Raw genomic sequence first — 23300 nt, forward strand, 5'->3', positions numbered from 1 at the left:
ATCATGGTGATGATGAGGAAGGACCTGAAGGGGGTGATATAATCCAGGATCAAGCAACGAGCACTAGAAGTGAATGGGCCGACTATGTGACACATGTATCGGCCTCTCCATTCCTTCCTGCAGCTAGCTCGCCACCAAATGATTTAGGGGGAATTCAATGCTCTTTTATAAAGAGCTGCCAAGAGGTTTGATCTACCATTCTCGTTTCAGCAAATGCGCTATGACTTTAAGGAGTCAACCAGAAAATCTGTGAGATCCATACCAATTACCAACTATATTTGAGCTAAGAGCTTTCAGGTGATGAAGAATCCTGCTGCAGTGGCAGCAGTAATATCCAGACACAATAAGGAATTCAATGCACCATATAATTTACCAGGCTATTTATTGGTCACACGATACTAGATCTGGTTTTGCAAGCAGCCTGATCAGAAACCCTGATACCACCTTGTTCAGCTCCTCCTGAAAGGGAAAGCCGGAGGCTAGATAACATAGGAAAGCACCTTTCTGCCATGGAGGCTATCATCATAACGTCGTCCAATGCTTTGGCTATACTGGGCAGGTATGACTGTCGGATGTGATCAGACTTGATGCAGCTCCTAGATTCTCTGCTGAAGGAAAAGAAACAGGCAAGAGCTATCCTTCAAGAACGAGAAAGAACATCCTCTGAAATTTTATGGACTGGAACTGACGTAGCTCTCACTAGTTTTAGACAAATGACTGGAGCAGCTGTACTGAGAAGGCAGGGTTGGTTCAAGGCAACTTATTCAGACCTGAAGTACTATAGGAGACAGCGACAATGCAGTGACACAGGTTGCCTCTGTCGATCTAGCACCCATGAATTTAAGAGACACTCCGCAATTATTATAAAGATTGGAAGTCCATCTCGTCCGACAGATGGGTGTTGGACATCATTCTGTATGGACACACTCTAGAATTTATTCAAAAATCCCTTTGCAATTCACCCAGCAGGAGGTCATATTGATATCTTTGTTAAGAGAGGAAATACAATCTCTTATGCCGAAGGGGGCAATAGAAGAGGTCCCTCAAGATAATAGCATTAGTTTGCCCCAGTATTGGAACTTTCATAGATTCCCATGCTTTTGTATCATTCCCCGTCGTCGGAATGGGAGTCTCGGTAACAAAAATAACATAGCAGTAGGTATAAAAGAGAAAGAAAAAGGCCTAGGCCTCATTCCCTTGTGTAGCATATCCGCCTCTTTGTAAAAGAGACCAAACTAAGCATCAGCCAATCAGAAGAGCCTTACCCAATAGAACCCTCTTGAAGGAACCTCAGAGCCTCTGATTTTCTACCGCACGTTGTGCTTAGGGAGTCTCCTTTGAGCTCTGTTCAATCTCTACTCTTTTCAGGTTTTTTCTTCACGTTTTTTCTTCAGAATTGTTGGCTGTCCCTTCCAGGATGTCTGATAAGGAAAAGAAGTAGGCCCTTTTCAAGCCATGTTCCACCTGTGGCAAGAAAAGGTTATTTGTTGAGGACAGGCATAAAGATTGTATATACTGCCTGTACCCGGATCATAAGGCTGCGGACTGCAAGATCTGCCGCACCTTTTCTACCAAGACCCTCCGGGACCGTGATTGTCGGCTCCTCACCTGGCTCCAGAAGCTGAAGTCCAGAAAAGAAACAGTCTCCAGCGACAGTGAGGAGTCTTCTTCGGCCTCATCACAAGAAGGTCAGTCAAAAGGGGTAGGGTTTCCTCTTCACCTTCTTTGGAGCGTCCTGTTAAGGCCTCAAAAAAGACCCCCATAGGGTCTGAGAGCCAGGGTCCGGTCGAATCTCCTCACCATGGTGTAATGGAGAGGGAGGGACCATCTACACCGTCTACTTGGATGAAGACTGCTCCAGCCTTCAAAAAGCCATCTTCTCAGTCTTCTGAGAAGTCTGACAGGAGTTCCAAGTCGTCGACGATGCAGCAGAAGGGTCCGTCGAGTAAGGCGTTGAAGGCCAAAGTTAAAGTGGTGACGTCGACGGGATCGTCAACGGTACTGTTGACGTCGACGGGATCGTCGGCGTTGACGGAATCGTCGACGGTGGTGACAGCGATGTAAACGAGGATATCGATGGGAACATCGACGACAGCGACGATGAGGATTTCGTCGACGGTGGTGACGACGACGGTGTCGTCGACGAGTGCTTAGCCGACGACAACTCTGATGACGACAGGAGTGTCGACGGTCTCGTCGTCAACAGTGTCTATTCCGTCTACGACGCCGAAGACAGCAGGTTTACCTGTAACAACTCCATCGTTGACGGGATCGTCGACGATACTGTCGTCGACGGAGAATATTACTATTTCTATGACAAGAATTACTCCGAACATGATGTCTCCAAGGAGGGTTACCCCCTTGCCTCCTGCTTTGTTGTTAGAGGAGGATGATGAGGATTCAGATTATGAGGATCAGGAATCGTTTGGGCATGCACACAGTCCATCCCAACTGCTGGTGAAATGTCAAGAAGACAGATTCGGAAGGAGAGTATCTGCAGGAAAGTGCATATCAACATTCTTCTCTGCCACAGGAGTTCACGAGACAAGAGATGGTATCTATTCCAACTTCTCTCTTCCAAGATCTCCATAACATGTTGCAGGATTACAAATCAAGGTGTTCTCAGCCTGCTGCTATTCCGGCTACTCAAGCCTTGCCTGTCCCTACGACCATGGTGATGATCTCTCCAGAGTTGCCGACTCTGGTGGTGTCTCAGCCGCAAACACCGGCTCCACCAGTACCTTCAATGCCACTAGACATTCAGGATGATTCCTCGAATGAGGATCAGAACCTTGATGGCAGGCCTAATCAGGGCTTAGAATGGGACGAGCACGTAATTCCGGACCCGGCGTCACCATGTCCAGACCCTGTGGACTCCCCTCCGGTAGACATCGGATGGTTCCATAAGTTGATGGAGAGGGCATCTAGCAGGTTCAAGCTACCAATGCCGTCTGTTGCCACTGAGTGTTTCCTATATGACTTTAAGGAACCATATAAGAAGGTGACTAGATCCATCCCTATTGTACAGCATGTATGGGAGGAAGACCTTAAGGCTATGAAGAACCCGGCTACGGTGGTCCCTGTCCTACCGCGCCTGGAAAAGAAATATAAGGCGCCCGAGGATGGTCCAGCGTCTTTGACGGGGCACCCAAAACCAGACTCGGTGATTTCGCAGTCGGCACAGAGGAAGTCCCGCAACCCGTCGGCTCCTTTGACTACACCTCCTGATAAGGAAGGCAGGAGACTAAATAATGCTGGAAAAAGATTCTCTTCAGTGGCTAGTCTTCTGGTGCGGGCAGCAAATGCTTTGGCAATCCTGGGCAGGTATGATCACCAGTTATGGTGTGACGTTTCGCCTTTTTTAGATCACCTGCCCCAGGAAGCGAAAGGTGAGGCAAGGAAAATTTTACTGGAAGGGGAAGCAACATCGATGGAGATAATCGATTGTGCCATGGACATCGCCACAACAGCTTTTCGATCACTAGCTGGGGCAGCGGTTCTTCGTCGCCAGGGATGGCTCAGGGCAACTTGGTTCAGGCCGGAGAGCCAGAATAAAATCTTGGACCTACCTTTCGATGGAGAGGCGTTGTTTGGAAAGCATATAGATGACACTCTCCAAGATATTAAGAATGATACAGAGATGGCTAGGTCTCTGGGTACACTCCAATACCGAAAGGCTCCGTTTAGAGGTGCCAGAGGCAAAAGTACCACTTACAGAGGCTCATACCAGCAGCAGCGGTACTCATCATATGGTTCAGGGTCTAAACAATACCGCCAGTTGTATCATCAGAAACTAGGACAAGCATCGAATTTCTCCAGATCAAGTACTAGAGGGAAACAGAATCGCCAAGGATGTGATACGTCCAAGAGGCAATAGAGCGTCCTGGCTCTTCCTGCTGTGCCCACCTCCACAAGATCATCGGTAGGAGGCTGGGTATCTCAATACCTTCAGAACTGGTACAAGATAACATCAGACCGCTGGGTGCTAAACATCATTCGAAAGGCCCATACTTTGGAATTCACACAAATCCCACCATCCAACCCCCCCTGCTGCCATTCCGTCAAAACATCTGCGTCTCCTGCAGCTCGAGGTTCATCAAATGCTCCTTAAGGGAGCTGTGGAGCTGGTCCCCTCATCTCAGAGAGGGGAGGGTTTCTATTCCAGGTTCTTCCTGGTAAAGAAGACGCTGGAGAAATGGCGCCCTCTTTTAGATATCAGGGAGCTCAACACCTATCTCATTTCTCAATCCTTCTGGATGGTCTCGCTTCAAGACATACTGCGTCTCATCAATCCAGGGGATTACATGGCCACGCTCGATCTCGAAGATGCGTATTTTCACATACCCATTCACCCAGCACACAGAAGGTTTCTACGGTTTACAGTAGCCAAGAGCCATTTTCAATTCAGGGTTTTACCCTTCAGACTTCGCTCGGCCCCAAGAATCTTCACCAAGGTGCTGGCACCGGTGGCAGCTTTTCTGTGGAAAAATAACTTTCAGGTCTTCCCTTACCTGGACGACTGGTTGCTGAAGGCCCCGTCCAGGGAGGCGGCGAAGGAAGCAGTCAAGGCATGTACAAACCTATTTCAGAATTTGGGTCTTACTCTCAACAAGGAGAACTCATCTCTGGTTCCGTCCAGGACTACGCGTTTCTTAGGGGCCATCTTGGACTCGAATCTCAACAAGGCTTTCCCATCCTTAGAAAGACAGGAAAAACTGGGAACCATGGCACTGTTCTTGAGAAAAAGAAGGTATCTTTCAGTACGCCATTACAAATCCCTTCTGGGAGTGATCTCCTCATGCATCCCTCTAATTCCTCACTGCAGACTGAGGGTGCGACCTCTTCAAGAGCAGCTAGACAAACAGTGGAAGCAAATTTACGGTTCATTCGGCGACAAAGTGACGATCACCTCGGCAATGAAAAAAGCTGCCTTGTGGTGGACGAAGCAGGAAAACCTTTCCCAATGTCTATCCTTCGTAAGCAATCAGTCTCCTCAGGTGGTGACAACGGATGCATCATTGGATGGCTGGGGTGCAGTACTTCAGGATCTTCATGTCAGCGGACATTGGTCACCTCAGCACCGTTTTCTTCACATCAACCTCCTAGAACTCAGGGCTATCAAGCTGGCTCGTCAAGCGTTTCTCCCTCGACTGCGAGGTTCGGAGGTTCTCATCCGAACGGACAACACCATGGCCATGCATTACATAAACAAAGAAGGGGGAACCAGATCTCTTCCGTTGTCTCAGGAAGCTCAGGAAATCTTGGAATGGGCTATTCTTCACGGAATATCGCTGCAGGCGGAACATCTACCAGGGGTCCTAAACGAAAATGCCGACAGACTAAGCAGGCTGTCCTCAGTCAGTCACAAATGGGAACTGAACCAAATGGTATTGGATGAGATTTTCCAACAGTGGGGCAAACCTTCAATAGATCTATTTGCCACCCCGACCAACAAGAAATGCCGGTCTTATGCAAGCAGGCTTCTCCATCAAGGGTCATTAGGGAATGCGCTTTCGATAGCTTGTTCAAGAGCATTTGTATACGCCTTTCCCCCATTCCAATGATCCCGAGGCTTATCAGGAAGATCATGGTGGAACCATGCAAGATGATCTTGATAGCCCCCCCTTAGCCGAGACAGTTCTGGTTCACGGAACTTCATCTTCTGTCGCTCGTCCCTCCTCTTCCTTTGCAGACGATTCTGGACCTTCTCACGATGTCCCACGTACAGATTTGGCATCCGGATCCAGATTCATTGCACCTGACGGCATGGCTCCTGAGCAGCGAGAATTAATGAACCTTCCCATTTCAAATGAAATAAGAGAGGTTCTCTCCCAGGCTAGAGCCCCTTCCACGAATAAGACTTACCGTTTCAAATGGAAGAGATTTTGCATTTGGTGCAGGAAGGAAAGTGTTGACCCTTTCTCTTCTCAACCTCATCAACTTCTGCCTTATCTTTTGTCTTTGGCTAAGACAGGACTGGCTCATTCATTCATAAAGGTTCACTTGGCAGCGATTTCTCGCTACAGGCGTTCTGCGTCTGGACCTTCTCTGTGGTCCTCAAGGATAATTAAACAATTTCTCATGGGCTTATTCCGAGTCTTTCCCCCGGTGAGGCTTCTGCCTCCCACTTGGCATTTGAATTTGGTTCTCCAACAAATCATGAAAGATCCCTTTGAACCAATACATCGGACGGACATGACATTTCTTTCATGGAAATTCGCTCTCCTTCTCGCCCTCACATCGGCGAGACGCATTTGGGAATTGCAGGCTCTCACAATACAGGAACCTTTTCTACAGTTCAAAAGGAATACAGTGATCTTAAGAACTAATCGAAAGTTCATACCTAAACTCCCTTCGGACTTTCACCTAAACAAACCTGTGATTCTCAAATCTTTCTTTCCTCACCCTTCCACTCCAGCGGAGAAGTCACTCCATTCTCTGGATGTGCAGCGGTGCTTAAAATTTTATATGGATCGCACCAAAGGGTTTCGGAAGTCTACATGATTATTCATTGCATTTGGTGGTCCGCGCAAATGACTTCCTTTGTCAAAGCAAAGCATTGCAAGATGAATTTCCAGTGTTAAATCTATATTGCCATTCAGCGGCGGGTAAACCGCTGAACACCAGGATCAAAGCACACTCCACAAAATCTCTTCGCGGGGCTGCACATCAGAGACATTTGTAGAGCTGTGACTTGGAGCAGCGTGCACACCTTTACGAAGCATTACTGCTTGGAGTCCTTGACACAGGAAGACATGGCTGCGGGCCAAGCAGTCCTGAGGAACCTTTTTCACTAATTGGTGAGCTTTCCTTACTATCCCTTCATCCTTTTTCTGCACATGTTGTCTCTAATGTTGGTACTAATGGTTTTTTCCTATGTGTAATTCCTTATTCGCTTATGAAAAAATATATATACTGAGGTATTCATATACATATATACAAGTTTGTGCCACAAAATATGCTTTATGGTTTACTGCTGGCTACTCTGATGCAAAAGCATGGGAATCTATGAACGTTCCAATACTGGGGCAAGAAAACAAGTTACTTACATGTAACTTTGGTTCCCCAGTATTGGTAACTTTCATAGATTCCCATGCGCCCACCCTCCTCCCCGAGGAAAGCTCAGCCTTCAGAAGACGTGGTTACCTACTGTTACACAACGGCTACGAAAATCTGAGGCTCTGAGGTTCCTTCAGGAGGGTTCTATTGGGTGAGGCTCTTCTGATTGGCTGATGCTTAGTTTGGTCTCTTTTACAAAAAGAGGCGGAAATGCTACAAAGGGAATGATGCCTAGGCCTTTTTTTTTTTTTTTTTTATCTACTGCTATGTTATTTTTGTTACCGAGACTCACATTCCGACGACATGGAACCAATACAAAAGCATGGGAATCTATGAAAGTTACCAATACTGGGGAACCAAATTTACAGGTAAGTAACTTGTTTTCCTCTACCCTATCAAGAAAAAAATTCATACATCTGTCAGGCAATACAAATCAATTCTAGGGTTGGTATCCTCATGCATTCTTCTGATCCTAAACCGTTGCTTGTTCAATAGGGCTGTGTATGAACAGATGGACAAACAGTGGATACAAGACAAGGATTTACTCAACGATGTTATTCGTATATCAAGGGAAATGGTACAGGCTATGAAATGGTGGGCAATAGAGGACAACATTTCAACCTTTCACACCAAACTACTTTATTTCATGACATCAGATGCTTCCATGGAATGTTGGGGAGCACATCTCCAAGACATAGAAGTAAGCAGGAAGTGGCGAATGAGGAAAAGAAGCAGCACATAAAATTCCTAGAACTGAAAGCTGTAGCCTTGGGACTTCGGGCTATCTTACCAAGACTAAAGAAGTCCGATATCTTGATTCGAACAGACAAAACAACCACAAAGTTTTATCTGAATAGGCAAGGTGGACTGAGCTCACACCTTCTGTCCAAGGAGGCACAGGACATTTAGAACTTGTGTGTCCAACACAAGGTCTCCATGAGAGCGGAGCATGTACAAGGCAAGGAAAACCAGTGGGCGGACAACTTATACAGGTCTCTGAAAGATTGCCACGAATGGGAACTGTCAGAATATAAGATCAACAGAATATCAACACATGGGGAACACTGTCTCTAGACCCGTTTGGTACCGCGACGAACAGAAAATGCCAATATTATGCAAGCAGATTCCCACGCAAGAGATCATGGGGGAATGCACTCCAAATATCATGGACAGGTATGTTCTTGCATGCCTTTCCGCCAATACCTCTAATTCCAAGAGCTCTGAATAGGATGAAAAGAGAGCTGTGCCAGATCATCCTGAAAGCTCTGGCGTGACCACGAGAACTTGGGTATAGAGAGCTCGTACTAATGTCAGAACAGTGTCACACTCAACTCAATCCAGTCCCAGGATTGCTCTCTGGAAACAATTGGCAAGTGACTCACTCAGTTTAGCAGCGTGTATCCTGAATGCGAGTTTCACCCGCTGAACATTTCTCAACAATGCAGTGACATACTGGCACAAGGCAGAGCAGTGTCAACAGATAAATCATATGAAGCAAAATGATTACGGTTTTGTAATTGGTGTTCCTCTAAGTATCACCCTTTCTCTTCAACACCTGCACAGGTGTTACCGTACACCTACTAAGCTTAATTTGGATTGTCTCATAGCTCAACCAGAGTCATTCTGGTAGCAATTTCAAGATTCAGGAATTCCAGAAATCAAAAGATCTCTATGGTTAGAAAGACTGATAAAGGAATTTTTATAAGGACTTTTTAGGGCTTATCCTCCAATTAGGAAACCACCAATTCCATGGCAGCTGAACACATTCTAGTTCAACTAATGAGGAGGCCTTTTGAGTCTCTACATAAGGCAGATAGCAAACATCTTTCATGGAAACCGCTCTTCTCGTAGCCCTTACAACTGAAAAAAGAATTAGTGCAATACAATCTATTACAGTTCAGAGGCCATACTTGTATCTCAAGGACAGAGCTATCCAAAGTACTAATCCTTGCTTCATCTCGAAAGTGCCTACAGATTTCCACCTCAAATAACCTATTGTCTTAAAGTAATTCTCTACAAAATCCTCAAATAAAGCAGTAAGACCACTTCATACCTTTGATTTTAAGATGTTTTAAAATTTTATATAGAAAGAACAACAACTTTCACAAGGTGCTATAAACTCATGCTTGCCTTTGCATCTCCGCAGAAGGGTTAGGCAAGTTCAAGAGTTGGTGTAGCAAGGTGGGTGTCTGCGAAAATAGCTTTCTGTAACAATAAAGCGTGAAGACCACTTGCATCCAGGGCGTGCTACCATTCAAGAAGAATTGTAGCAACCTCTCCTGCTCTGTTCACGGGTGGATCCTTGCCAGACATAGGCAGAGCCGTCACATGGACACTCAGGCATACCTTTACCAGACATTACTGCCAAGATGCAGCAAACAATAATGATGTGGCGGTGGGGCCAGCAGTTCTTCACAGTTTATACACTCGTTCTTCGAAATCTAAGGTGTGGTGTCACTGGAGAGGAGGAATGAGGCAGAAGCTTATCTCCGATTGGTTGAACTTTGATTTTACTCAAAACCATGTGGATTGATATATAGTCCTATGGGACATGTAACTTACATTTTAAAGCAATTTACTACTAGTTACAATTACTGCGAGACTCCCACCTCGGCGACGGGACGATTCAAGCATGTGAATTTATGAAAGAAGTAAATACTGGAGAACCACAGTGTACAGATAAACAACTTTTTTTCTTTTCAAAATGATCTGAAGACTCCTCGGTTCTGGAATTACCTGTTTTATTCTGTTTTCGCCCTGTCTTTTCTATCCTAACCCCTTGCCTATACATTTCTCCCATTGGCTCATTGTTAGGTATGTCTGCTCTTTTCTACTAATGCTTTGTTAATTGTGCTATCTGCAAAAGCACCACACTACTGAATTATTCTGAAAACAAACTAAAAAGCTTGTCAAATTTATAGAAGAAAGGGGAGTAACTGATTAAATAATTACATCTCTGTCTTACCAGCTCCAAATTTCCAACTCTTTTCACACCCCAAATCTACTTCATCCCCTCATGTGGTTCAAGAACCAATTTTAAACAGCCGAAAGCCTTTAAAAAAATGAACTAAATCCTGTGTCCCACACTTTTCCTGAGGCTCTTAAAATGAAAGAAGCCCATTTGGTTAGGCAGGTATTCCCCTTTCCTCCAATTACTCCCAATTTCCATAACCTTGAATAAACCTGTCAAAACTTGTTTTCCTCTCTAAAGTTACTATATCTTAACAATGGAGTCTTCGTGTAGCTCATGTTTTCCTACCATTCTTTATAATGTTGTAAAGTTATTTTTGGAGTTGGGTTGTGCCCACCCCTTAACTAACACAGCACTGTTTTCTTTGATCCACACAGGGTACTTCGAAATAAGTCAATAATTTCTTGAGTCTCTTATTAAATTAGCCTGGAGAAAAACTTTTGAGGTACTGCTGTTTGTTAAATATTTGACTCCCCGTTGTGAGAAGATATTTCACTGAGCCTCAGAATTATCCATAATTTCCCCCCAAAATGTGTTGTAATCAACATAGTATAATGCACCCTAACCTTTCAAAGCAGTAGCTATTCTATTGACATTCATATTCGGGTTTACATATTGATCTTGTATTCAGAAATAAAAGGAAATTCACTAAGAACGTCTGGCAACCTTGTTATTTCAGTTTTGTTGTTCTGTTGTTAGTCACATTCCTTAGAGGCTCCTGAAATACAGGGGCTGCCGTGAAACCCGTTATATACAGCCAAATACTGAATAAAACCTGCAAATAAAATTGGAGAAAGTGACCCTGTTAAGTGCCCCTACTGAACTCACACAGGACCCTTTTCTTTTGACAAGTAACCAATTGCAAGCCCAATTTCCCAATTTTGTACACCTCTGGTTTTCTGTGAGTTCTCTATGGAAGTTTTCTTCCACAATAATCTTTTAATTAAAGATATGATTATTCAGCACCTCTATTCCTTTATTACCTCTTTGCTTATGTGCTGTAAGATCATAACACATAGTTCTGTTACATGCTTTCACTGTGTGAACTTAATTGTTTTTCATCTTAATGTTCTTCCATCTTGTGAGACAGATGCCTTTCAAGAATCATTGAAATTGTTCCCAAACTATACTGTACTCACCTGTTTCTTCATTTAATGCAAATAAATCCTTATCCCGTTCGCTACAATTTTAAGGGAAAAAAATGGAGTAGCAAGTAGCACCCCCCCCCCATCTGCCATATGAGAGGAATTGAGTTGTGGCCTCAACCATTCTCATAGTAGAGTTCATGATCATGAAATGGTCTGAAAGAACAGCTAGTGAATTTTAGCTTAAGGCATATTGGAGACTGGTGTAAGAAAAAGGCCATTCTTTCATTTACTTTGGTGCTGTTAACTTGCATATGTATAGGGAGCCTAATCCAAATATAAGCGCTGCTAAATAGCAACCGGACCAATGTTTGACACAATACCTTATCAATGACCCCCATAGTTATTTAAGTTTCCTTCAATCCACAGGCATGATGGGGGCTCTGCATACTCAATGGTTAGTATTTAGAGATCTTGGATCGTCACTGATGGTCGCTGGTTGCTCACCTAAGTACATTCAAGGATGTTAGTTAGCTGCCTTTTATTTACAGTTGGATCAGTCACTGATCTATTTTATCGATTGTTGAACTTAAAATGTGAAGTAAAAATCTACTGTCCATCCTAGCCACATTACTCTGTATTAGAATCTACTGCATGAACTTTGGTTCAGTTGCAATCAAGCACCACAAGGCTAAAGCTAAGAAATCCTCAGTTGTGAGTTTTTAGAAGAACTGCTTAATAATTGTACAATGGCACCATTGAAACTGTGTAAAAGGGAACGCTTTGCCAGTAGTGTATAATCCTACAATCGATTCAACACCACTAAATCCACCATACTTGTAACATGTTTCTAAGATCCTCTAGAGCAGTTGCATGTTTCATAAAGTGTTTTCTAAACATTTCATAATTTAGTTTGAAAATATTGGTTGGTCACATTAACTGTACTTCATTTCCTCTGTTCTTAGGGCAGCATAGAAAGAAGTTCTACGATTTGATTGTTAATGGCTCCTACACCCCTCAAACTGTTCCCACCGGCCTGAAGCCCGGGAGTGAGAAGCATCAGCCACCTCCTCCTCCACCCCCGCCTCAAGTTGAAGTGGTAAGGGAGCCCCACCACTGTATACCCGAATAGGGCTACAAGTGGAGGTTAACATGTTTGTAGCTTTGGCCACTGTTCCACCTTTTTGCTCTTGATTTTAGTTTGATGTGGGACCATTTGCTTGGCAAAAGATTCAATAGTGTGACCGATTTTTCTTTTAGTGCTTCATCATTGTGGTTGGAAGTTTCTAACATTTTCATTTCCTACAAAAATTGTTTCCTGGCATAGTCTGAAAAACATGCTTATGTTAAAGTGACTCGTCTTGTTTAGCGCCAATTCAATTTTTAGAAAGATTAAACAAGTGGGTATTAGCACATATGGGATGGATGAAATTCTACCAGAAAAGGAACATTAAACTTTCTAAACACATTACCCTTAGTTTGTTTATTGGTTGTATCTTTCCTAGATTAATTTATTCCCTGACCTCAGACCTGGAAAATATTATTCCCCATTAGATTTTTTTAATTCATAACTGTTCAATATATTTTTTTTAAAGTATGTATTTTCAGAAGTATAATCAGTTCGATAACAAATAAACCAATGAAAGGCAACACAGTTTGTATTAGCTTTTTTAGACACAAAGTAGACCTTATCAGTCAAACTTAAGTACACTAGCACGAAAACCACTCGAGAAATGTAATATAAGTGAAAAAATAAAACTGGGAATCATCAGTAATATATTCCAACAACAGTATACAGAGACATTTATCTAGCATTGCACCTTGTTCATTGTGTCGTCACTTAATTGTGTGAACCATAATCTGTCCAATGTTGTAGATGAGCTTTTTATCTCTGCTATATCCCCATCCCTCACAAAAACGCTTTCTTTGCACAGATCTACTACTCTTAAAATAAAAGGAAAGACAAAGGAGCTCATAATTCTCTTTGCTGCGTTTATGGGTAATATCTGGTTTCTGATTGGTATTTCTCACTACAGATTCTTTACCATGTTGAATATTTCAAGGTACCAGACTGGATCAGGAAAGTTTTTACCCCATGTGCCTGTAGGTGATGTCTTGTGATTGTGTCGGCCTCATTCCGCTCAATAAGTGACGGTCGAAGCCACATGTAAGGGCCACACCTGCACACGGACTTCCGTTACTTTCTTTTTGCGCATTAGGATGAGGATTAGGAGCTAGCTCCCAACCTTTTCTCTTCAATTGACACATTTTTTAAATCAAAATTCTTATTTTTCAGTGTGCAAAGGAACATTTCCCCCTCTTAAAATTACACAGTTTAAACCTTGTAGGGACTTTCACAAACAGATGTCAGTGGCCGATCCCCGAAGAGGTGTGTCTTTTTGTGTGTGGCTTTGGACCACAGCTCTGTGTCTTGCGAAAAGTGTGCCTTTATGAATATGGAAGATGATCCAGGATCCTGAGGCCAGACTGTACATTGGTGAATACCTGAAGTTGTGCCAGTCTTGTTCCCGTTCGAAGTTGAACGTGCGGGCACGTTCCTGTTCTAGGGGCTGTTCCCACAACAGGTCATCATTGCAGTTCAGGTGTTCTGGTAAGTGTAAATCAACGATGACTCATAAGAAGCACAAGTGAGAATAGTCCCAGTCTCACCACTTTCTTTCTGATTAGTCATGAGAATGTTAAGGTGCCTCTTGCTCCCAGTCCTCTACTGAGGAGTCGATTCTGCAGCTTAAGCTGATGCACCCCAAATTTCGGGGCTGTCGGCGATATTGCAACAGGTTGAGGCTTTCATAGAAGCTATGTTATGAATCTTTGGCACCCTTGTGGCTCCCTCAGGTGCGCCTTGTGGTCTTATCTGTAAAGGCCTCCAGTTAAGTTGCCAACTGCTACCAGTCTTCTGTGCCGTCTGAGCCTCCTGAACCTGTTTTCGAGTTCAGCTCTGATTTTGGAACCAACTTCAATCTGAGTGCCAAGATCCCGGTTACTTCTGGCCTCAATACTGCCAGCGGATGTCAATCCTATTGTCTTGTCTGACTTTGGAACGGATTTAGTCTCAACCAAGGTTGTCTCCTTGAAAAGTTCCGACTTGCCCAGTACCATTCACATTGAGTGTGTGAATTCATTTGTTGACTGAGTGTGTACATCAAATGCTTAACACTGTCCTCTGATACTGCCATACTGCTCGACCAAGCTATCACTTTAGAGAGTAAGGTTCTATCTAACTTTAGCCTCTGCCAAACCTTTGGATACCCTTGGACTCTATACACACTACCCCGCTTTGGTGCAGTATGCATAGAGCCAGTTTCTTACACGGCGGCTGTATAGGGGCATCATCATGTTCTCTTCCAGGGGATCCTCATCAATAGTCATAAGCACTGAATATTCCCGCCCATGTGCGGAGACCCCGGCAATAATATAACAATTATATATGGAATCACATATATCTAGCTCCACATATATGTATGCACATATATCATTTTTTCTCACACCAATGCAGCCCCAAAAAGGCGGCTAAACAATGTAATTACCCATATAGAGACTGTATTTGCAAGCATAAAAAATACACATTAGGTCAAATAGCACTTGAACTCTGTGTTTTAATGAGCAAAACACTCATATATCATGAAAACCGCAAATAAACTAGACATTGTTAGCCTACAGGCTGCATTGTAAAACAATAGCATAGAAAATGAAAGCATTTTCAACAAAAAACTGGCACCGTGCCTTTAAGGCAGCCATGACCCCTGGCTTCCCATCATGCCTCAGGAGTGACAGTTAGGTCAGTTGTTCTTTCCGGCTCCTTCAGTCAGGACCCTGGTTTTTCAGCTCCTACCTTTTTTGACTTTCTGCAAATATATCTTGATATTTTTCAGGTTTTTCACTTTCACTCGACGTCTTTGGACTTTAGAGTGCTGGTGCTGCCTTTTTTGTTTTTCAAAAAAGGTTTATTTTTGTCAAAATGCTTTCCCTTTTCGATCCTTGCCCTTCCTGTGGCAAGAAGGCCAGGACTGATACACACCCTGTGGGTATCCTCTGTCTCCTTTAGACACATTCTTCAGCAAGCTGTCATCACTGCAAGAACTTGTCAAGGAGAAACCTCAAAGACAGAGAGAGAATTTGTATTTATGGCCTCTCTGAAAGAGGTAGGTCTCCTAAAAGGCAGCAGAAGAGGAGAACCCGGTCGACGTCGAGAGAAGTCCCGACCTGTTCGTCGGCGTCGAGGCTGCCTGCGACGACGAAAACAGCATCGAAGACGGCGCATCATCCTTCGACGGCGAAGACTTAGATGTCGAGAATTTAGGTCCCTCCGTTGATGTCAACCAGGTGGCGTTCAACGTCAAGAGGCAGGTCTCCGTTGTCGCCAGGTGGGCATACGATAGCGAGGCAGGTAACTTCGTCGCACCGGGGATTGACGTCGAGGCACAGCGCTCCGTTGTCGCACCGGCAATCAACGTCGAGGCACAGCGCTCTGTCTACGCATCGGCGTTCGACGTCGAGGCACAGCGCTCCGGCTACGCATCGGCCTTCGACGTCGAGGCACAGGGCTACGTCGTCGCACCGGCCATCGACGTCAAAACACAGAGCTCCGTCGACGCCTCATCACTGGCGTTCGACGTCGAAGCAGGTTGCTTAGCTGGCGTCTCAACGGGGTTCGACGTCGAGTCACAGGTCTCTGCCAAGGATGGTTCACCATTCTTCGGCGTCGAGACCCCAGACACCACCTTCAGCGTCGTGGCAGGTGTTGACCCAGCATCCCTCGACGTCGAAGCAGAGATCTCCAAAGCCGACGTCGAGAAAAGAAGCGGCATTGGCGTTGGAGAGGTGTTCTAAGTCAAAGGGACGTTCTTCCGTACGCTCAAGCCCACATTCTAAGAAGAGGTGGTCTTCTTCAAGGCAGGTGTCTCTGTCAAGACACCAGGCACCACAGAGTCGCTCCAGATCCCACTCTAAGTGCCCTTCAGGAGAGGCCTCTCTTCCAGTGAGCCTATCATCATCTCCCTCAGGCTCTCATAACTCTCACCGTGGATCAACATCTAGGTCTCCGGAGGTTGTAATCTTGTCTTCTGACAGTGCAGTGTCAGGACATTCACCAGCAAGGTCACTACATGAAGAGGTGAACCCATCTCCTCCAGCACGTTCCCCTGAGAGGAGAGAAAGACAGAAGTCGCCTTCCGTTAGGTTGTCACATAGATGGTACAGGCCATTACATCACTGGACTCCCGACAAAGATACAGCAGCTCGGTTAACCCAGTAACCGGATCGGGATCAACCCCCTTCCAGGCCCAGAGAGCGAACGCGCTCCCCGGTGCGTTCAATCAGACGGAGATCCAGATCAAGGCGCAGGAGAAGAGAGCGCAGAACTCCTACTTCTTCCTCGTCTTCTACTCACTCACATAGAGACTATTCTCCAACACTGACTGACAATCCACCATCGAGAATCCCTCCAGTGGACGACATCTTCACTTTTCAAGACATTTTAGGCAGAGGGGCACTTAAGCTAGGGATTCCCATGCCAGCTCGCCAGAGCAAGTCTTCAGTGATTTTCAAAACACTGCATTACAAGGCAGCGGCCAAACCTCTGCTTCCCTTGGTTACGGGTATCATAGAACCAGTCATGGACGTATTCCTCACACCAGCGACGATCAAATCCGTTCCAGCGAGGATTCTCAAAAAATATCGTTTGCCAGAGGAGGATCCACTCTTCCTCAGAGCCGACCTTCCCCCGGATTCAGTAATAATCGCAGCGGTGAAAAAGACCCATGCTGTGGCATCTTCCTCCACTGTACTACCAGGCAAGGAGAGCAAGATGTAAGACTCCTGGGGACGGAGGGTATGCAGCACCTCGGCCTCCTTGCTGAAGGTATCCAATGCGTAAGCGATTCTCTGTCGCTACGATAGATCCCTGTGGGATGCTCTACAACACTTTATTGAGAAACTTCCTCAAGAAGATCGCAGGGATTTTGAGGAAATCCTTACGGAGTGCAGCCAGGTTTCCAATCAGATCATTAGCGCTGCAGCTGACGGAGCTACCCTTTCGGCGCGTGGATATGCTCATGGGGTATGCGCAAGGAGGTAATCTTGGTTGCGTCTTACCACGCTAAAGCCAGAAGCGCAGTCTCGTATCATGAACCTGCCTTTCTCTGGGTCATCTTTATTCGGGTTAACACACTGACGAAGAAATTCAGCGTATGAAAACGGAACTGGACACACTAAAGGCCGTTGGCCTAGAAAAGAAAAAAGAGTTCCGTAAAAGATTCCGCCCCCTACAATAGGCGATCTTCCCAACAGAGGGTTCAAACCCCTCAGTGGCAGAAGAATCAAGACCAGAGGGGCAACAAAAATCACAATACAGAGGCAGGCGCTCCTCAAGAGGTGGAGGAAATCGGCATCAAGGCAACAACTCCAACAAGACGCAATCCAAACCATGAGTTCTTCCTTCCCCCAGCGCCGTTGGCCACTCCAGTGGGGGGAAGCATCGCAAATCATATAGAAGAGTGGTGTGCCATTACAAAAGATCACTGGGTGTTAGCTACGCTTCAGAATGGTTACTCTCTTCGTTTTCAACATCGACCTCCTTCTATTCCTCCAATGCCAACATCGGGTCATCAGTTAAAACTCCTGCAAAAAGAGGTGGCCACCCTTCTCAAAAAATCAGCCATCGAGAGGGTACCAATATCTCAAAGAAGGAAAGGAGTTTATACAAGATACTTCCTGGTCAAGAAAAAGGGCCTGAAAGCAGAGTACAGACCCATTCTGGACTTGCGTACACTCAATCTTTATGTCAAAAAAGAAAAGTTTCGCATGTTGGAGCTTCATCAAATATATCCACATCTCAGGCAGGGGGATTGGATGTGTTCGCTGGATCTACAAGATGCATACTTCCATGTCCCGATCACTCACAGTCACAGGCAATTCCTGAGGTTCCAGGTGGGGACCTCTCATTACCAGTTCAACGTCCTCCCATTCGGGTTGAAGTCAGCCCCCAAGTGTTCACAAAGTGCATTGCGGTGGTGGCAGCCGCTCTGCGCCGCAGGGATGTCTTTGTGTACCCATATTTGGACGACTGGCTGTTGAAGGGTCCCTCCCCAGACAGTGTAATGAACAACTTTATGAGCTGCATCGATTCATGGTACCGGTTGGGTCTACTTGTGAATTTCAACACGTCAACTCCACAGCCGACACAGAAATACATTTCCTAGGAGCTCTGCTAGACTCCGAGGCAGGGAAAATGTTTCCTTCGGAGGAGAGACAGTGTTCCATCATTCAGAAATGCCAACTGGTTCTGCGCAACTAGGATCTGACGGTGCGAAGGATTGCCTCCCTGCTAGGGTCGATGTCATCCTGCATCTTTCTGGTCCCCAATGCCAGACTACGGATGTGTCCTCTCCAGCAGGATCTGGAGGACAAGTGGGACCAGCAGTCAGCTCGCTGAGATGACAAGATAACTTTGTCAAACGCAGCTCGAGAGTCCATACCTTGGTGGATGAAAAGACAAAATATGCAAGCTGGAATTCCGTTCCATTAACCTCTACCTGCCCAGATGCTGATCACAGATGCCTCTCTACAAGGCTGGGGGGCACACATTGGTTATCTCCAGACGCAAGGGCTGTGTTCTCCCAAAGAGCGATCCTACCACATCAACATGTTGGAGCTGAGGGCAGTCCTTCTAGCCCTCAAAGCTTTCCTGCCCTCTATTCAAGCAACATCAGTGTTCGTACAAACAGACAACACCACCACAATGTACTACTTGAACAAACAGGAAGGAGCACGCTCAATCACCCTTTCCCTGGAGGCACAAAATCTGTGGCATTGGCTCCTGGCTCGGAATCTGTCAGTCACAGCAGTCCATCTACCAGGAGAACAGAACGTGAGAGCGGACGCTCTAAGCCGGCATTTCGAAGACCGAGAGGACTGGGTTCTCAACGACGAGGTAGTCGAAAACATCTTCCAGTCATGGGGTCATCCCACCATAGATCTCTTTGTGGACAACGAAAACACCAAATGCCGAGACTTCGCCTCTAGGATCGAAAGGGAAGGCTCTTTTGATAGACTGGGGAATTTGTGTACGCCTTTCCACCCCTTCCGCTGATCCCGAAGGTGGTGAACAAGCTAGCTCACTCGTAATCAAAGATGATTCTCATTGCCCCAGACTGGACAAGACCGTGGTGGTAAACAGACCTTCTACATCTGTCAGAGTGTCTTCACAGGAAGCTGCCGTGCAGGCCGGACCTGCTTTCCAAGATGAACGGGAGGATTCATCATCCCAACCTTCCATCACTGAACTTGGCAGCATGGCTCCTGAGGTCATACAATACGGCCACTTGGACTGCCGCAGGACTGCATTTCCATTTTGAAAGAAGCGAGACGTCCTTCCACAAGGAATTCCTATGCATGCAAGTGGAAGCGTTTCTGCATGTGGTGTATACAGAACAATTGTCATCCTATCAAGGGTCAGGAAGAGGTCATTCTTCCTTACCTATTGTATCTGGCTAAAGCAGGGTTGAAATTTAATTCCATTAAGGTGCATTTAGCAGCTATAACAGCTTATAGACGCTCACCTTCTCAACCTTCTTTTTTTCCAATTACAAGCTGTGAAAGATTTTCTGCAGGGCTTGAAGAAGGTCTACCCTCCGGTACGACCTCCGTCACCTCCCAGGGAGTTGAACCTGATGCTATTGAAATTGATGGGTCCTCCTTTCTAACCCATTCACAAAGCAACCTTGCAGCATGTTTCTTGGAAGGCTACTTTTTTGGTAGCGATTACGTCAGCTCACAGGGTGAGCGAGATTCAAGCTCTCTTTTCTAAAGAGCCATATACAGTTTTCCATTTAAATAGGGCGGGGTTGAGGACACATCCCTCTTTTCTTCCTAAGGTGGTGTCAGATTTTCATGTGAACCAGACTGTGAGAAGTTGGCCTGATGTGCAGTGTTCACTATTCTAGTGATCACTATATATCAGTCCAAACAACCCTTATTGATGATTGGTTGTAAGTCACCCTTATAGACCAGCTATCCTAGTAGCATGGATACGAGCAGTCTAAGGCTAAGACTCTAGAGGGCGTGTTAAGCCAGCTGTTTCACCATCACATTACCCCTTGAACACCCAGTGAAAGGACACCACACAAGTGTTATGAAAATAAACAATGTATTTATTAGAATCACAACAACCCTGTACTCTTTATGAGGACAGGGTGCTAAGCACACAACAAAACTCTTACGAAAATACTTAAGTTAGCACGGTATACACAAATGCCCGAGGGGTACGAAAAACCATATACTTTAAAAGTGGAATGCAAAATTACTAGCAGGTAAGTACAGTACTAATAGGCTTTGGAATCGCTAGGACTTGACTATAGAATCGTTAGATTACTTCTAGGAGGCCTAGGGGACTCGGGTGCAGAGTGTGCACTCTCACGCGGGATGCGGGACAAAGTCTATGGAAGCTAGTAAAGTTAAAGTTAGTGTTCACGGGCGAACCCGACCTGGTAGGGAGAAAACGACAGTGGATCCTGACCCTTGGATAGTGAGGCTATGCTGGGACACCGAAGTGCCGAAGTTACCTAGCCCAGGGGCTGCAGCTGCATAGGTCTGAAAAGACGTCGGGAATCTCGTTGCCGGACCAGGAGCCTGGAAGAAGGAAGTTGCTGGCAGGCGACCAGTGAAGGAAAGTTCGATGGATCCAAGCCTGGATCAAGGAAGAAGGAAACCTGAAAGCAGAGGGGACCAAGTTCTTGAATCACTAGCCAGTGATTAAGTGGGCACCAGGATGGCACCGGGCGAAGTCACCGCAGTCAGGTGAGTGGGCGCTGCTGGGCTCTGCAGTCTCTCGGACCAGGAGGCGTTGTCGGCGACCAGGATGGAGGTGCGAGCTGTCCCACGAAGGTTCTTGCTGTCGACGTCGCTGGACCCAGGATTGGGCAACAAGTCTTGGCAAATGCAAGGCCCACGCGGTGGACCTAAAATGGCGTCTTAGCCGGACCAGGAGGGTCCAGGGTACTTCTCCGATGGAGGGAAGCAAGGGCCAGTCTGGAGCCACCAGACTAGCAGCAGTGTTGTCGTCGGGCGTCGTTCGGAAGGCCACAAGCCAGCGGGCTAGTAGCCAAACAACGCGGTGAGCAGCAAAAAGCAGAAGGGCCCCACGCCGATCGTGGAGATGCTGGGGGGCTGCTCTTCGGAGCTGGAGCTGCTCAGGGTGGGGGCTTCTCGGACCCCAAAGCACTCACCAGGGATTTACTCGGTGGGCTTGCTGTGCAGAAGTCGGGCAGTCTTGGCGATGGCCGGTCCCTCGAGGTCTCGTCGCACCCACGGTTCTCAGCTGTGCTGTAGAGGTGGGTAGAGGTCAGAGGTGCCAGGGAAGCCGGGTCTCGTCGAGCTGGGCAGTCGGATTCCGGAGGAAGGACGTGCAGCAGACCGCAGTGTTCTTGGATGGTGCCTGCGGATGCAGGGTGACTACTCCTTAGCCACAAGGGAGAATCTTGAGGAAGAAATCGTGAAGTCCTTTCGTGGAAAGTGGTATCTTGATTCCAAAGATGATCTGATTTGGAAGGGGGCCAGTCTCTACCTTTATCTTGGAAAAGGGGGCTGGCACGCGACTAAGTCCTGCCCTAGGGGTGGGACCAGGAGGGGGGTGGTTACACCCACTTCCTTGGCGGGCTTTTCCCCAGCACAGGGTCTGGAGTGTCCCTGGAACTGGTTTAAGCCAGCCTATGCACAGTGAGCACCGGGGTGCCACGTGCAGTCACCTTCCTCTGAAGCCCTGCCTACCTACAATACACAAAACCCTGTCTGGGACGGTGCTGGCACCGCCCCTGGCAGGAAACCCTTTGTCCTTATCTCCTGCTCTGGGAGGACTCCCAGCAGCAGGAGGGCAGACTTGTGTCTCGGTGGCAGCATCCATTTTGTGGATGCTAAGGCTCTGTCTGACTTTTAACCGGGTTATAGGTTACATGCATGTCGTGTCCCTCTAGAAGGGTGGAATGCTAACCCTGTCGCCAGAATTGGCGAGGGGTTAGTATTCCAATTCGTATGACACCTTACTCGACATGTTTTGATAAAGCGATACCAGAGTTGGCATTTAACCGCGAGGATTATAATGCACTTAAGAGTATATGGTATGCGATATCATGGAAACGGCTAAGGGATAGATCCCGAAAGCCGCAGACAGGCTCAGCTCATGCCAGAGCACCATCTCACACGATTCCAAGCACTCTGCCTTCAGGATTGTTAAGGCCTGCCATAGGAGTGACTGATAGGAGATCTGTGTGTCCATTTTAGGGTTAGATATAGGTATACTATATCTAAAGCAAAGGGTGAGTACACCACCCTGCCCCAGCTGTCGTGCAGCCAGTTGTGCCAGTTTAGTTAGTCAGCCCAGGGGTGGCATAATACATGCTTCAGCCCCTGGGAGACTTCTGGGTACACCTCAGCCCTGGGTACAGGGACTTAGAGAGGGCCCAGTGCCAATTCAGTACCTGAGTACAATTTGGATAGAGAGAACAGCTAGGCTGTGGGTCTGATTAGCAGGCCCACAGCCAGGGAAAGTCGTAAACCAGTGCAGCAAAAAGCAAAAATCTGGGTGATCATAGGATTGCAGACCCTACTCTCCTACATGACCCCCCCCCCCCAAACTTTGGGACAATAAACTAACCTTGACCAGGTGAGTCTTCTTGCTCTAAGTGGAAATACCTGGAGAGCCCATCAGCATTGCTGTGATCAGTACCAGGTCTATGCTCCACTGTAAAATCCATCCCCTGTAGGGAAATGGACCACCTAAGCAGTTTGGGGTTTTCACCCTTCATCTGATTTAGCCACAAGAGGGGCTTATGGTCTGTCTGAATGGTGAAGTGAGTGCCAAACAAGTAGGCCCTCAGCTTCTTCAGGGCCCAGACCACAGCAAAGGCCTCCCTCTCAATAGCTGACCAATTTTTCTCTCTGGGTGTCAACCTCCTACTAATGAAAGCAATAGGCTGATCATTACCATCAAAATTCATTTGAGACAGAACAGCCCCCACACCCAACTCGAAAGCATCTGTTTGGACAATGAATGGCTTGGAGTAATCTGGACTCTTTAGGATAGGTGCTGTGCACATGGCCTGCTTTAGGTCATTGAATGCTTTCTGACAGCTTGCTGTCCACTGAACTTTCTTTGGCATCTTTTTGCTTGT

The 23300-nt window shown here is 46.3% G+C and overlaps 1 protein-coding gene across 2 annotated transcripts in view; it reads left to right on the forward strand.

Moving 5' to 3' along the window:
* The window catches only part of SETD1A (SET domain containing 1A, histone lysine methyltransferase), a 1239111-nt gene that overhangs the window by 297808 nt on the left and 918003 nt on the right, over positions 1-23300 (forward strand). For both annotated transcript variants that reach the window (XM_078652474.1, XM_078652473.1), the window contains exon 6: positions 12081-12214. In XM_078652474.1, coding sequence (XP_078508600.1) covers positions 12081-12214 — 134 coding nt within the window. The remainder of the gene's footprint in view (positions 1-12080; positions 12215-23300) is intronic.

Source organism: Lissotriton helveticus, chromosome 7 (genome assembly GCF_964261635.1).
Source record: "Lissotriton helveticus chromosome 7, aLisHel1.1, whole genome shotgun sequence".
Taxonomy (NCBI): Eukaryota; Metazoa; Chordata; class Amphibia; order Caudata; family Salamandridae; genus Lissotriton; species Lissotriton helveticus.